The 13,194-nt window shown below is 41.9% G+C and overlaps 2 protein-coding genes across 2 annotated transcripts in view; both read left to right on the top strand.

Moving 5' to 3' along the window:
- The window catches only part of LOC134657951 (zinc finger protein 501-like), a 152,380-nt gene that overhangs the window by 45,353 nt on the left and 93,833 nt on the right, over positions 1 to 13,194 (top strand). The gene's annotated exons all lie outside the window — the stretch shown is intronic.
- The window catches only part of LOC134657902 (myrosinase 1-like), a 29,634-nt gene that overhangs the window by 14,736 nt on the left and 1,704 nt on the right, over positions 1 to 13,194 (top strand). Inside the window, exons 8-10 of the mRNA XM_063513479.1 lie at positions 5,925 to 6,072; positions 9,027 to 9,184; positions 12,991 to 13,143. Of these exons, the coding sequence (XP_063369549.1) occupies positions 5,925 to 6,072; positions 9,027 to 9,184; positions 12,991 to 13,143 (459 nt within the window). The remainder of the gene's footprint in view (positions 1 to 5,924; positions 6,073 to 9,026; positions 9,185 to 12,990; positions 13,144 to 13,194) is intronic.

Here is a 13,194-nt window from a genome sequence, read left to right as displayed (position 1 = left end):
TCTGAATCTCGGAATTAGTATGTGACTGTCTGGAAGTTATGGTCTTTTTATAGTGCTGTCTGAGGTTTCGTGACTAACCGATGCCGAAGGGTAGATATGACTTGTACGTGGCAAAAACCAACTCACGGGTTACAGATTTTGTCCACAAGTCGACGCGAATTATGCAATGTGGAATTTCATACAATTATATATATAGTTATCCATGCCGTAATCGGCAACGGCGACCCTAGCTAATTACGAGCGTGAGCTCTGATATGGCTGGCAAAGCCGAACTTACTTTTAAAAACTCTATCGCAGGTGGGGCAGTAGAGTTGACCAGAACTATTGTAAGTATAATTGTAGGAGGGTTTCGGCCGGGATTTACGTATCTGACGTTTCGCATCAAGATCAGTGAGACGCGCGTCTTCAAAGTTCTTTACGCTCAACTTAACGCGAGAACGCCATTCTGGCCGCTGAGAAGCAAGCTCCTCCCATTTGTCAGGTGGTATACCGCAGGCAGTTAGGTGGCGCTTAAGCACATCCTTGTAACGTAGGTGCTGCCCACCTTGCTTCCGTTTACCAGCTGATAGCTGGGAGTAGAAAACGGCTTTCGGTAGTCTGCAATCAGTAGTCTGAGGTATTTTTTAGTTCTCCGGTGTCTTGCGATGGGGCGGGCATACAAATGAACATTATTGTGATGTGGCCTTGGACGTTAACCGTCTGTAACTCGATATGTCTGAATCTCGGAATTAGTATGTGACTGTCTGGAAGTTATGGTCTTTTTATAGTGCTGTCTGAGGTTTCGTGACTAACCGATGCCGAAGGGTAGATATGACTTGTACGTGGCAAAAACCAACTCACGGGTTACAGATTTTGTCCACAAGTCGACGCGAATTATGCAATGTGGAATTTCATACAATTATAATCACTATCCGATCCTATTAACCACCAGTTTATCCGAATTGCATCTTCAGTTACAGCTTTGGAACGCAGGGCCCTGGCCTTCCGACTTTTTCTCCTCCAACCTCCAACTCGCATGGTCTTCGGCATCCTCTTTACCAACACCTGGAAGGCTGTTCCTCATGATGAGATAGCATATGTATGTTTATCTACGTAACTTTCCTCGATTTCTTCAGGGTCCATTAGGCCTAGGCCCAACTGGGAAGTATTTCAATAGTCAATAGTCAAAATATACTTTATTCATGTAGGCCTAGCAACAAGCACTTATGACTTATCCCTTTTTTTGCTGTTGTTATTGCAGTCCCAAGGCACCCTGGAGGTGCAGAAGGCCTCCACAAGCTCGCGCAACGCCTTTCTTCTTCGGCGATTCTTCTGTTCATAGGGCTTACCGCGAACCACGCTCGACGTGTTGCCTCCCTGTCACACTTACGTACGAATTCACAAGTGCGACAGAGAGGCAACACGTCGAACGTGGTTCGCGGTAGGCCCTCTGGCCTCGCTCCAGTTCATCCGACCACTCGTAGTCGTAGCTCACTCTCGACCGACCGTCGCCAAGACTGTACAGACGCATCCCCTTAACCTGTCAGCTCCCAAGGGCTCAAATTTGAGCCAGAACGCTTATGGTGACGTCACACACGTGAGAACTCACGGGTTAAACAACTTTCAAACAAATAAACTTATAAATCGAGGAACATGCATTCATGTAACCCATTTACTGACATGACAAATCGTACCATCTGTGTAATGTTCTAGCAAAATAAAAATGATTCTGATTCTGACATTACATAAAAAGAAATCCCGAAAAAATGAGAACTTTTTCTTCCTCTTTCCGTCCTACGAAATTTAGCAGTCGGTTACTTACATTACAAACACTCCGGTTGCCCTCCTAAGGTAAAAGGCCGTATTTTCAAAGAACACTATATGAAAATACGGCCTTTTACCTTAGGAGGGCATAGCTTCGCGCCATGGTGTTGCTAATGAGTGCTTCAACCTTTCCAACATGTAGTATACTTACTCGTAGCAACGCCGGAGGAATGTTATTACAAATTTTCTACGCGACGGCACCGCAATCGATTTCGCGTCACGGCAACAAGTAGGGCCTTTTCACATTGGCGATTGTGGCTGCCTTTCCACTGAGGCGGAGATGAGAGAGGCTAGGTTCACAGCGTTTTTTAAATTTGCCGTCTTATTCTACTGACAAGGTCGCTGTGCCAAAGTATAATATAATATAGGTGGTCAACCAAATCTTGTCAGTAAAAAAAGGCGCGAAATTCAAATTTTCTATGGGACGATATCCCTTCGCGCCTACATTTTTCAAATTTGCCGCCTTTTTCTACTGTCAAGATCTGGTTGACCAAGTATATATACTTATTTTAAAAGGTTTTTTTTCTCGCTAATCGGCCAGTAGCTAAAGTGAGACCCGTTTGGTACCAACGTGTGAACGTAGCTTTATTTGAACGCGTAATTGGATGGGTTCCCTGAACAAGTCGAGACAATTTATACATGGGTGTAAATATATGTCTACCTAATCAAGGTCCTATATTTTTAATTGGGGGATAAAAGTATTGATATATCGAGTGAGATTTCCTTATGTAGGTAAGTATTTCAATGCGTTTAGAACTTTAGGCTCTACTAACTTATAAATACCTACATATACTATGTCGCGAGCGGCACAGTTTTACCGTTACAGCGAATATAATACGGCCACAGGGCGTAAACGTGATTGAAAAGGTTGCAACTGAAATAAGCGTTCTTTAGTCATAGGACCATCTATGTGTGGTCATCTGTGAGTAAAATGTATATGCTTTATAGTCTAGCTAGAGTTCTAGACTAGATATCTAACTAACCTGCGTTTTAGACTCTCGCCACTCTCGCAACTTTCTTATACTACATATTCTATGTCAGTGCAAATATCCCAAAAAGCCTTTGCCGCGCGCTCTTTTGTTAAAACGAAATCCTCTATATAAACCCAATAAAACTTTCAGGGCTTTATATAACAGTTCATTTCTCGTTTAAGTAATACAACAGCGGGAATCTATTTACCCCAATTTCGTTTCTTACAAAGATTCGAGGTGAAATTGAACAGGCTATCAATTCTATTGTCGTAATGTCGCGGTTTCTGTGCTATTGCTATCACTTACCAATAACCAGTGTTCTATTTATATCTCTAGCTTGGTTCCTGTCCCTGGTATACTCCCGGTCACTGGTATACTGGTTGACTTGAGACGATAAAGTTACTTAGCGATAGTAATAGCTTTTCAGGAAAAACGAGGATGATTGACGGGAGTGGTCGTTTCATTCGTTACATTTAACGTTTCTACTTTCTATGTATCGGGACTTTGTCAACGCGTTTGTTATGGGGTAATTTATCGTCTGTTATTTCGTGAGTCTGAGACGTAGAAACATGATACCAATACCTAGAAATACACATACAAATGTGTCTGCTAGATTTGTCTAATAGCAGATGTGTCTGGTGGACAGTTTATGGCGGGAATGAAGCACAGATGTATCTGTGGACTAGGGATGCCACGGGGCTTCAGCTCCTACTTTGTTATACCGGAACTTCCGTTTGGTAGGTGTGTACACCTTGAGATCCGACCCCGCCTCTGCTATTTTTTTTTTTTCATACCTTCGACTCTAACTCCGCCACCGTTAAATTTCAACCAAAGTTGTAGGAAATGCATTGGTCGCGGCAGCGGCGCTCGACTATATCCTCCTAAGGCCCGAGGTCCTACCTATAGTACATATTCAGTTTGATGTAATTTAAACTAGTGGCTCTGCGAGCTGTAGACCTCGCGAGCAGAGCTTAAAACTGAATAAATGTATGGCAAAAATATTTATTAAAATATAGGTATAGTACATGTAATATAAACAAAAAATTAAAAACTACATAAAGCTACGAACAAAAATTAAACGAATACACTTAACCCGCGCTTGATAAATAAAAAATACGACATTTTTAATTTTTTCAAAATAAAAAATAAAATAAAAAACAACTATACGAAATATAAGTATTAAAAAAATACAAAAAGTTATGTAGCAGTATACAATTACTGGGGATGGAACCAGGGACCTGCCGATGCAAACAAAAAAAGCGGCCAAGTGCGAGTCGGACTCGCCCATGAAGGGTTCCGTATTTAGGCGATTTATGACGTATAAAAAAAAACTACTTACTAGATCTCGTTCAAACCAATTTTCGGTGGAAGTTTACATGGTAATGTACATCATATATTTTTTTTAGTTTTATCATTCTCTTATTTTAGAAGTTACAGGGGGGGGGACACACATTTTACCACTTTGGAAGTGTCTCTCGCGCAAACTATTCAGTTTAGAAAAAAATGATATTAGAAACCTCAATATCATTTTTGAAGACCTATCCATAGATACCCCACACGTATGGGTTTGATGAAAAAAAAAATTTTGAGTTTCAGTTCGAAGTATGGGGAACCCCAAAAATTTATTGTTTTTTTTCTATTTTTGTATGAAAATCTTAATGCGGTTCACAGAATACATCTACATACCAAGTTTCAACAGTATAGTTCTTATAGTTTCGGAGAAAAGTGGCTGTGACATACGGACGGACAGACGGACAGACGGACAGACAGACAGACATGACGAATCTATAAGGGTTCCGTTTTTTGCCATTTGGCTACGGAACCCTAAAAAGCGAACGTTTGCAAAATACGCCATTATAGTTCTTACTAAAGCTGACGAAATTTAGCTACTCATTCTCAAGTAAAAACTAAATATCTTAATACCGCCAAAACCAGCGATACAAATTTTCTGAATTTTTGGCCATTTAATCTATAAACATATATCAAAAAGAAAAAACTCTTATGATACCGATACGACTATTTGTTTAGGCGGGAGCTATCACGACTCCGCCATTTTGAAAAAATTCCAAAAACCGGATCGTCAAAAAAAAATTATTTAGTCATAGAATTCGGTCACAAAATTTCACGAAAATCGGTTAAGAATTGCGACCTGTAGAGGAGAACATCCGGACATACAAAAGCAAAATGCCCGAGTCAAACCGTAGACCTTCGCTACGCTTCGGTCAACCATGTTCAATTGGAACAGAGTCGCTTTTGCTTTGTTTCGTTAAATTTTCAAACAACGCAAAATTAACTCTATTTCCTACAGTTTAGGTTCAAATTCCAGTGGCAAATTTTGGATGTTTCATTTGTTAGGCTGGGCCTGATAAGTTTTCTTTGACTTGTCGCTCGAAATTACAAATGTACTTAAGTACCTATAACTCATGATCGCTCGCTTTAGTCCCTCTTTGTCTTCAGTGTGGACAGATCCTCCGGATGGATGTCCTCCATAAATTGACAGATTTCTCCACCAGACATATCTGTAAATATAAAGGTCAAACCAATTTGTCAGTCAGAACCAGGAAAACGATACTGATCCTTTTCTTTTGGGTGCTAGTAATATAATATAATGTATGGTAAATTGTCAATGTCAGGCGATAAATGTCCGCGTGGTGATGAGACATGATGCCGGATGGATGCACGTACCCAGGGTTCGAAATTATCCAGATAATTATAGTATTTGATAATTATCGCGATAAACATCAGATAATTATCGTAGGTATGGATGGTGCTATATTTATTTTCATTGAATTCTTTGATAGTAAACAATAATGATTGAGGCATATATTTTGTGATGGAGGATTTATTTTGGGTTTTAAATGTTAGGTTATTATTAAATCGATAATTATCAGGCATAAAAATCACGATAATTATCAAGATAACTATCACTGATAATTAAGCCCTTGCTACACGGTCGCCGACAAGCCTTCTAACCGTCTGACCTTGGTCTGTCCTTGGTCAGTTTTGGTCAAATTTTGTTGGAAACAACTGTCTACACGGTCCGTCCAGACCAAGGCCACGCGGTCTGAGGGGCTTGTCGGCGACCGTGTAGCTAGGGGTTAATTCTTTCGAACCCTGCACGTATCGGATTATCAAACTTGTTTATTCCAGTTCGGACGTTACACGCACCCCATATTCTCCGCGGGCGGGGGCTGGCCGCCCGCTCTGGAGCGGTACATGGCGGACAAGAGCAAGAGGGAGGGGTACCCTCGCTCCAGGCTACCGGCGTTCACCCCAGATGAGATACAACTCTTGAAAGGTAGGATTGGGCCCTGTTTCACAATAGTGAAGGGTCGGCACCGCGCATACGGTATTAACCTTTTGGACGCCAATGACCGATATATCTGCACCGTAGGTTCAACGCCAAAGACCGATTAATCGGTCACATACCACAGAGCAACTTAGACCTACGTGCATATGCATGAGGTTCAATTTCGGTTTTGACAATTCGGTGACGTGGCGTCAGCGTGACAGCTTTTGTGTTTGACACGGCGTCGAAAAGGTTAACGGCTCACCATCAGGCGGGTAGTATGCTTAATTTGACAGTGATAAGTTAGCAAAAGTTAATATTGGGAAAGTAATGAATAGAATCAGGCGTTACTTTGCAGAAAACCATATTAATTAAAATAATAATATTACTCTGCAAATCCGCGAAATAATAACGCAAACATAAATACGCACATAAATATAGGTAACAAACCTGGTGGGTTCGACAAGTGTTTCGCCTCTCTACGAGGCATCCTCAGGAGGTGCTGGGATGTTGACGGTCTGGGGTCCGGCAACGGGAACGGGTATTCCGTTGCTGGACACCAGTGCCCTGTTTATCAAAAGCTTGTAACTTGTAATACAAGTGGAAGTCCCTTTTTCACAGTTTTTGTTAGAAAGGGACTTCCACTTGTATCACAAGTTACAAGCTTTTGATAAACAGGGCACAGACCGACCGTTTTTAACCGCCTTCAAAAAAAAAGGAGGTTCTCAGTTTGACCCGTATGTATGTATGTATGTATATTTGTTCGCGATTATCTCGCGTTTGGCTGAACCGATTTTGATGTGGTTTTCAGAAAAGTGTTTCTTACATTCTGGAGAAGGTTTTAGTATACATAGATCTGAGCTGGAGCTGAACCCTGGCTGTACCTAGTGGAACTCAGGTTTGGTGCAACATAGGCTCACGCTGTTTTGGTCATCCGACACGCCTTGACGAGCACTTGGGAGAGCAGTACCCAAGATAGAGCTGATGCTGAACCCTGGATGTACCTGGTGGAACTCGGGATGTACCTAGTGGAACTCAGGTTTGGTGCAACGTAGGCCCACGCTATTTTGGTCATCCGTCTCATCTTGATGAGCACTTGGGAGAGCAGTACCCAAGATAGAGCTGATGCTGAACCCTGGCTGTACCTAGTGGAACTCAGGTTTGGTGCAACATAGGCCAACGCTATTTTGGCCATCCGTCACATCTTGATGAGCACTTGGGAGAGCAGTACCCAAGATAGAGCTGATGCACCAAATCACCCTGGCTGTACTTAGTGGAACTCAGGTTTGGTGCAACATAGGCCCACGCTATTTTGGTCATCCATCACATCATGATCAGCACTTAGAAGAGCAGTACCCAAGATTGAGCTGATGCTGAACCCTGGCTGTACCTAGTGGAACTCAGGTTTGGTGCAACATAGGCCAACGCTATTTTGGCCATCCGTCACATCTTGATGAGCACTTGGGAGAGCAGTACCCAAGATAGAGCTGATGCTGAACCCTTGCTGTACCTAGTGGAACTCAGGTTGTGTGCAACATAGGCCCACGCTATTTTGGTAATCTGTCACATCTTGATGAGCACTTGGGAGAGCAGTACCCAAGATAGAGCTGATGCTGAATCCTTGCTGTACCTAGTGGAACTTAGGTTTGGTGCAACATAGGCACACTTTGTTTTGGTTAACCGACTTGTCGTCGTGTGCCTATGTTGCAGAGTTCCACTAGGTGGGTCGATGAACTTTTTTCTAACAGCCTTTAAAAAAAGGACGTTCTCAGTTTGACTCGTATGTATGTACGTATGTATGTATATGTGTATGTTTGTTCGTGATTATCTCGCGTTTGGCTGAACCGATTTTGATGCGGTTTTCAGAAAAATGTTTGTTACATTCTGGAGAAGGTTTTAGTGTACACTACATGGATGGTTTGAAAAACCAATTGGACCCGGTAGGTGGCCATGCTATCGGTATACCTACCAACAAATTTATGTTGCTAAAACCGATTTAGATAAAATAGTGGGAGTGGGAGTCGGACTCGGACTGGGACTGGGAATGGGAGTGGAAGTGGGAGCAATATACATATAAATCGTTTAGCACCACAACGTCATATTATGTTGTGTCGCGATTATCATCGAGTTAGGCCATCACCAACATTAGTAGGTAGTTAATAGCCCAAAACTAAATGAAGAGCCTAACAAACTAGTATTTTAGCCCAAAACCTAAAATAAATGAAGTACCTACCTATCACTAAAAAGGAAAAAATAAAATAAAATGAATAAAAAACAATTAAAAAATTAATATAAACAAAAATAAAACCAAAATAAAATAACTTAATATAATATCTTTTTTAAAAAAAGGGAACCGCCTTCAAAAAACCAACCCACTGAAAAGTACAAAATAATTTTTATATGGCACCCCTTTACGTGTCCAGTCCCTATTCCGTCGTAAAGCAAATTTTTGCCAAAAAGTAATTAATACCTAATAATAAGAAAATTAATAATCATCCGGGTAATTACTTAGTTTTTGAAGGCGGTGCCAACCAACAAAAACAGTCTTTACTACTAATCAGAAAAAAAATACGAGTACAAGAACTAAATTAATGAGTAAAATCTTTATAATGCAAGTAAGTGCAGCGTTCTTCGTTGTCTAAAATATCGGTTCTCAAAAATTTTGGTTTGGCACCGACTTCAAAAGCTAAGTAATTACCCGGATGATTATTAATTTTCTTATTATTAGGTATTAATTACTTTTTGGCAAAAATTTGCTTTACGACGGAATAGGGACTGGACACGTAAAGGGGTGCCATATAAAAATTATTTTGTACTTTTCAGTGGGTTGGTTTTTTGAAGGCGGTTCCCTTTTTTTAAAAAAGATATTATATTAAGTTATTTTATTTTGGTTTTATTTTTGTTTATATTAATTTTTTAATTGTTTTTTATTCATTTTTTGATCCCAGTTGACTTGTATAAAGGCTCGTTTGACTTCTACGGGCTGAACCACTACACGTCGCGCGTGGTGCGCGCCGCGGCGGCCGGCGAGCGCCCGGCCTACATGTCGAGGGGCGCCGAGGTGGGCGCGGTGCTGGAGGCCCGCCCCCACTGGGAAACTGCCGCGTCTTCCTGGTTGAAGGTTCGTTTTGACTAATTGACTGTCCCGAAGTTGTCTCTGGTCTCGTGCGTCTGTTCTAGAGATGCACCGGATATCCGGTTACTATCCGGCCTATCTGGCCATTATTTTAGTATCCGGCCGGATACCGGTTAGTGACCTACTATCCGGCCGGATACCGGATAGTAAAATTAACACATTTTGGGGTAAAAAATGGAATCTAAAAAAACAGTCACGGTCATAATGCTAACGACACAGTAGATAGAAATGAATACGTAACCAATGTCACACAATACACTTATTTGTTTACACAAAAAAACAAAAATACGCGCGCGCACTTGTAACTATAAACGAACTTACTACGTAATGACATGATAGAACTCGTTACTTACGATCCTAGAAATGTGTCCGCGCAATCGTTCACTACGAAACAGGTCGAAACCTGCACGACGCGCACCTGCAAAACTCAAAATATAGGTATAGTTCCGCCGACCGAATATCCGGCGGCCGGATACCGGATATTCGGCCAGTGTCCTGGCCGGATATCCGGTATCCGGCCAAACAACTATCGTTGCATCTCTAGTCTGTTCGTTCCGGATGTCCCGAGAATGGCCCTCAGACCGCGACAACGCGACCTATTGGCCGTGCCGCCGGCGCGCACCGTATCGCGCAGAAACTCGCCGTTTCCCCGTGCCCTTTCACTGCTCAATGCGCTCCTGGCACTGACACCTGAGTGCGACCTATTTGCGTGGAGATGGACGAAAGTGTATACTGAATGCTTGAGATTCTGTGAGGCGATGGATGCCAGGTGCTCAACTGTTCCAATGTAATTTGTCTACACTAGTGTAATGTGCTATTATTGTTGTTATAAGTACGAGGGGCGTTCAATAAAAAGTGAGAATGAGTATGTTATATACAACTTTTATTAAATGTTATTTTATTTTTCGACATAGTCACCTTTTAGCATAATACACTTAGTATATCTTTTTTCTAAACTTAATATTCCATTTCTAAAAAAGGTTTCATCTTGAGTACTTAAAAATTCTTGTACTGCAGCGACTACCGCGTCGTCGTCTTCAAATTTCTTGCCTCTTAGGTATTCCTTCAATCTTGGAAATAGGTAGAAATCACTAGGGGCGAGGTCTGGTGAATACGGAGGATGCTTAAGGATATTGAACCCAGCATCACGTATTGCAGCCATTGCAACGGCGGACTTGTGTGCCGGTGCATTGTCCTGATGGAACAACACAATTTTCGAGAGTTTACCTCGCCGTTTTTCACGGATATCATTGCGCAATGTTGCTATTTGTTTGGCATATAAAGAGCCCGTAATAGTGGCTCCATGCTCGAGATACTCAATCATTACGACCCCTTTACCATCCCAAAAAACAGAGCCCATGACCTTACCGGCAGATGGGGCCACCTTGAATTTCTTCGGAGTTGGAGATGATGGCCTTTTCCATGTCATAGACTGCAGTTTCGTTTCAGGGTCGTAATGATGGAGCCTTGTTTCGTCCATTGTTATAAATCGCGCCAAAAAAAGTTCCCAGTCTTGCTGTATCAGGTCCAAAGCTTCTTGACAAATCTCGACTCTAGTTTGTTTTTGCGTGTCAGTAAGCATTCTGGGTACCCAACGCGCTGATACCTTTTTCATACCCAAGCGTTCATGTAAAATATTATGCACGCTCCCCGTTGAAATCTTTACATTTTCAGCAATAAAACGAACCATGACACGACGATCCGCCAAAACTAAGTGTTCGACTTTTTTCACAATTTCTTCAGTTACTGCTGTAGTAGGGCGTCCGAAGCGGGGGTCATCCATGGTCGATGTTCTTCCACGTCTAAATTCGGCGCACCAATGTGCGACTGTCAAATACGGAGGAGCTTTAGACCTTAAAGTGTCCCGTAAATCTAAATTGACTTGGTCCGTAGAAAAATTTTTCAAACACAAGTATTTAATAACGGCGCGCAGTTCAATTTTCTCCATTTTCGCTAACGTACTCAACAGCATCGCAAAGAAATCGCCGCATTTTTTTTTTAAACAAAAAACAGTTAGTTTTTTTTTTCATGGCAATCAGCTAGGTAGATTAGCTTTACCGGCCAGTATTTACTTTCCTAATATTTAAAGAGTTTGCATCTCATTCTCATTATATATTGAACGCCCCTCGTATTATTGCTGTTAGTCTAAGTTTCGTGACGCATTGGTTTAGCTGTAAAGTCATGTAAACATGTTTATCAATAAAAATAAAATTGAATTTATGAACCAATATGCAGGTCTTAATCAGCAGTTGTTCTTCTTCAAATGTAACTTTGTCGGAAATGCACGTGTTATTATCACAGAATATCCGAATTATTTCGCTTCACACAACAGAGTTTTTCTATTTCTATAATAATTTGAGACCCTTTGTATCAAGTGTTATACAAATAAATGTTATTCTATTCTTCTGAATATTGCAAGAGTTCCCTCGATTCCTGCAGGATCTCGTCATATCATCCAAACTTGATGACGATGTGAAACGAATGTGAAATCCAATCAATCATGGCGTTTTCGAGAAACCGAAGAACATATTAATGCAATGATCCCGACGAGTTGAGAACGTCCTGTTTTTGGAGTCTGTTAATAGAGGGCGTTACTGAACCGATCTATGCTGGGCGACGAAAGTGGCGGATGAAAGAAAATTGCACGCAGCGGAAATGAGAATGTTCTGATGGATGTGTGGAATGACGAGAAAGGATCGGATTAAGAATGAGTATATAAGGGGAAGTTTGAAAGTAGCACCGGTAACGGAGAAGATGAGAAGTAGTGGGTTAGCATGGTATGGGCATGTAATGAGGAGGGATGAATGCCATATTGGCAATGTGCGAAGTCGGTGGAGGGGGAAGTGGCGCTGATCGTCACAAACACAGGTAATCTTATGGAATGTCCGATATTAGTACTAGCGGCAGCCGCTTGAACTAATTTTACTCCATAAGATTTAACGTAGAAAGTCCGACAAAATGTGGGCAGCACCAGTCGTGCACGTAGCGAATAGGCAAAAGAATGTTAAGGATGAATGTTGATGGACAGAGAGCGGACGGAAGACCCAAAAACGATGGATGGATTGTGTGAAAGACGATCATCATCTTCCTCGCGTTGTCCCGGCATTTTGCCACGGCTCATGGGAGCCTGGGGTCCGCTTGGCAACTAATCCCAGTAATTGGCGTGGGAACTAGTTTTTACGAAAGCGACTGCCATCTGACCTTCCAACCCAGAGGGTAAACTAGGCCAGTATTGGGATTAGTCCGGTTTCCTCACGATGTTTTCCTTCACCGAAAAGCGACTGGTAAATATCAAATGATATTTCGTACATAAGTTCCGAAAAACTCATTGGTACGAGCCGGGGTTCGAACCCGCGACCTCCGGATTGCAAGTCGCATGCTCTTACCGCTAGGCCACCAGCGCTTTTTATGTAACAACCTACCATTAACCGAAAGAAAGGAGCGCTGAGGTGACGCAAGATAGAGGAGAATGGAAGAGAAAAACATGTTGTGCCGACCCCGCACAACGTGGGATAAGGGCAGGAGGAAGAAGAAGATTACTGAACGTATTGTTTGCCCGAATTTTCGTTAGTCATTATTCATTTGGTTTAGAAACGTGTCACTTTTCAGGATTGCCATAAAACAAACCTAACCTAACCTATCTATAGGATAACCTAACGAAAATCCTGAAATGTTAACGGTTTCCGTTTTATGACTAATGATAATATGACAAACAATACATTATGAGATTATGACTTAAAACTTTATGGGAAACAACAGGACCCCTTCCTGAACCGATATGTAACTCGTAGGTGAACCCGGAAGGCGTCCGTAACCTTCTGAAGCTGATTAAACAGCAGTACGGAGACGTGAAGATCCTGATCACAGAGAACGGGTACTCCGACACCGGTCACCAGCTCGATGACAGCGACAGGCTCAACTACTACAAGGACTATTTGGAACAGGTGACTCACAATCAGTCCATTGATATTTCTACTATCACCTTCCTCGCGTTG

This window comes from Cydia amplana, chromosome 21, assembly GCF_948474715.1.
Source record: "Cydia amplana chromosome 21, ilCydAmpl1.1, whole genome shotgun sequence".
NCBI lineage: Eukaryota > Metazoa > Arthropoda > Insecta > Lepidoptera > Tortricidae > Cydia > Cydia amplana.
Note: the sequence above shows the minus strand (reverse complement) of the source record. Positions and strands in the feature narration are given on the sequence as shown.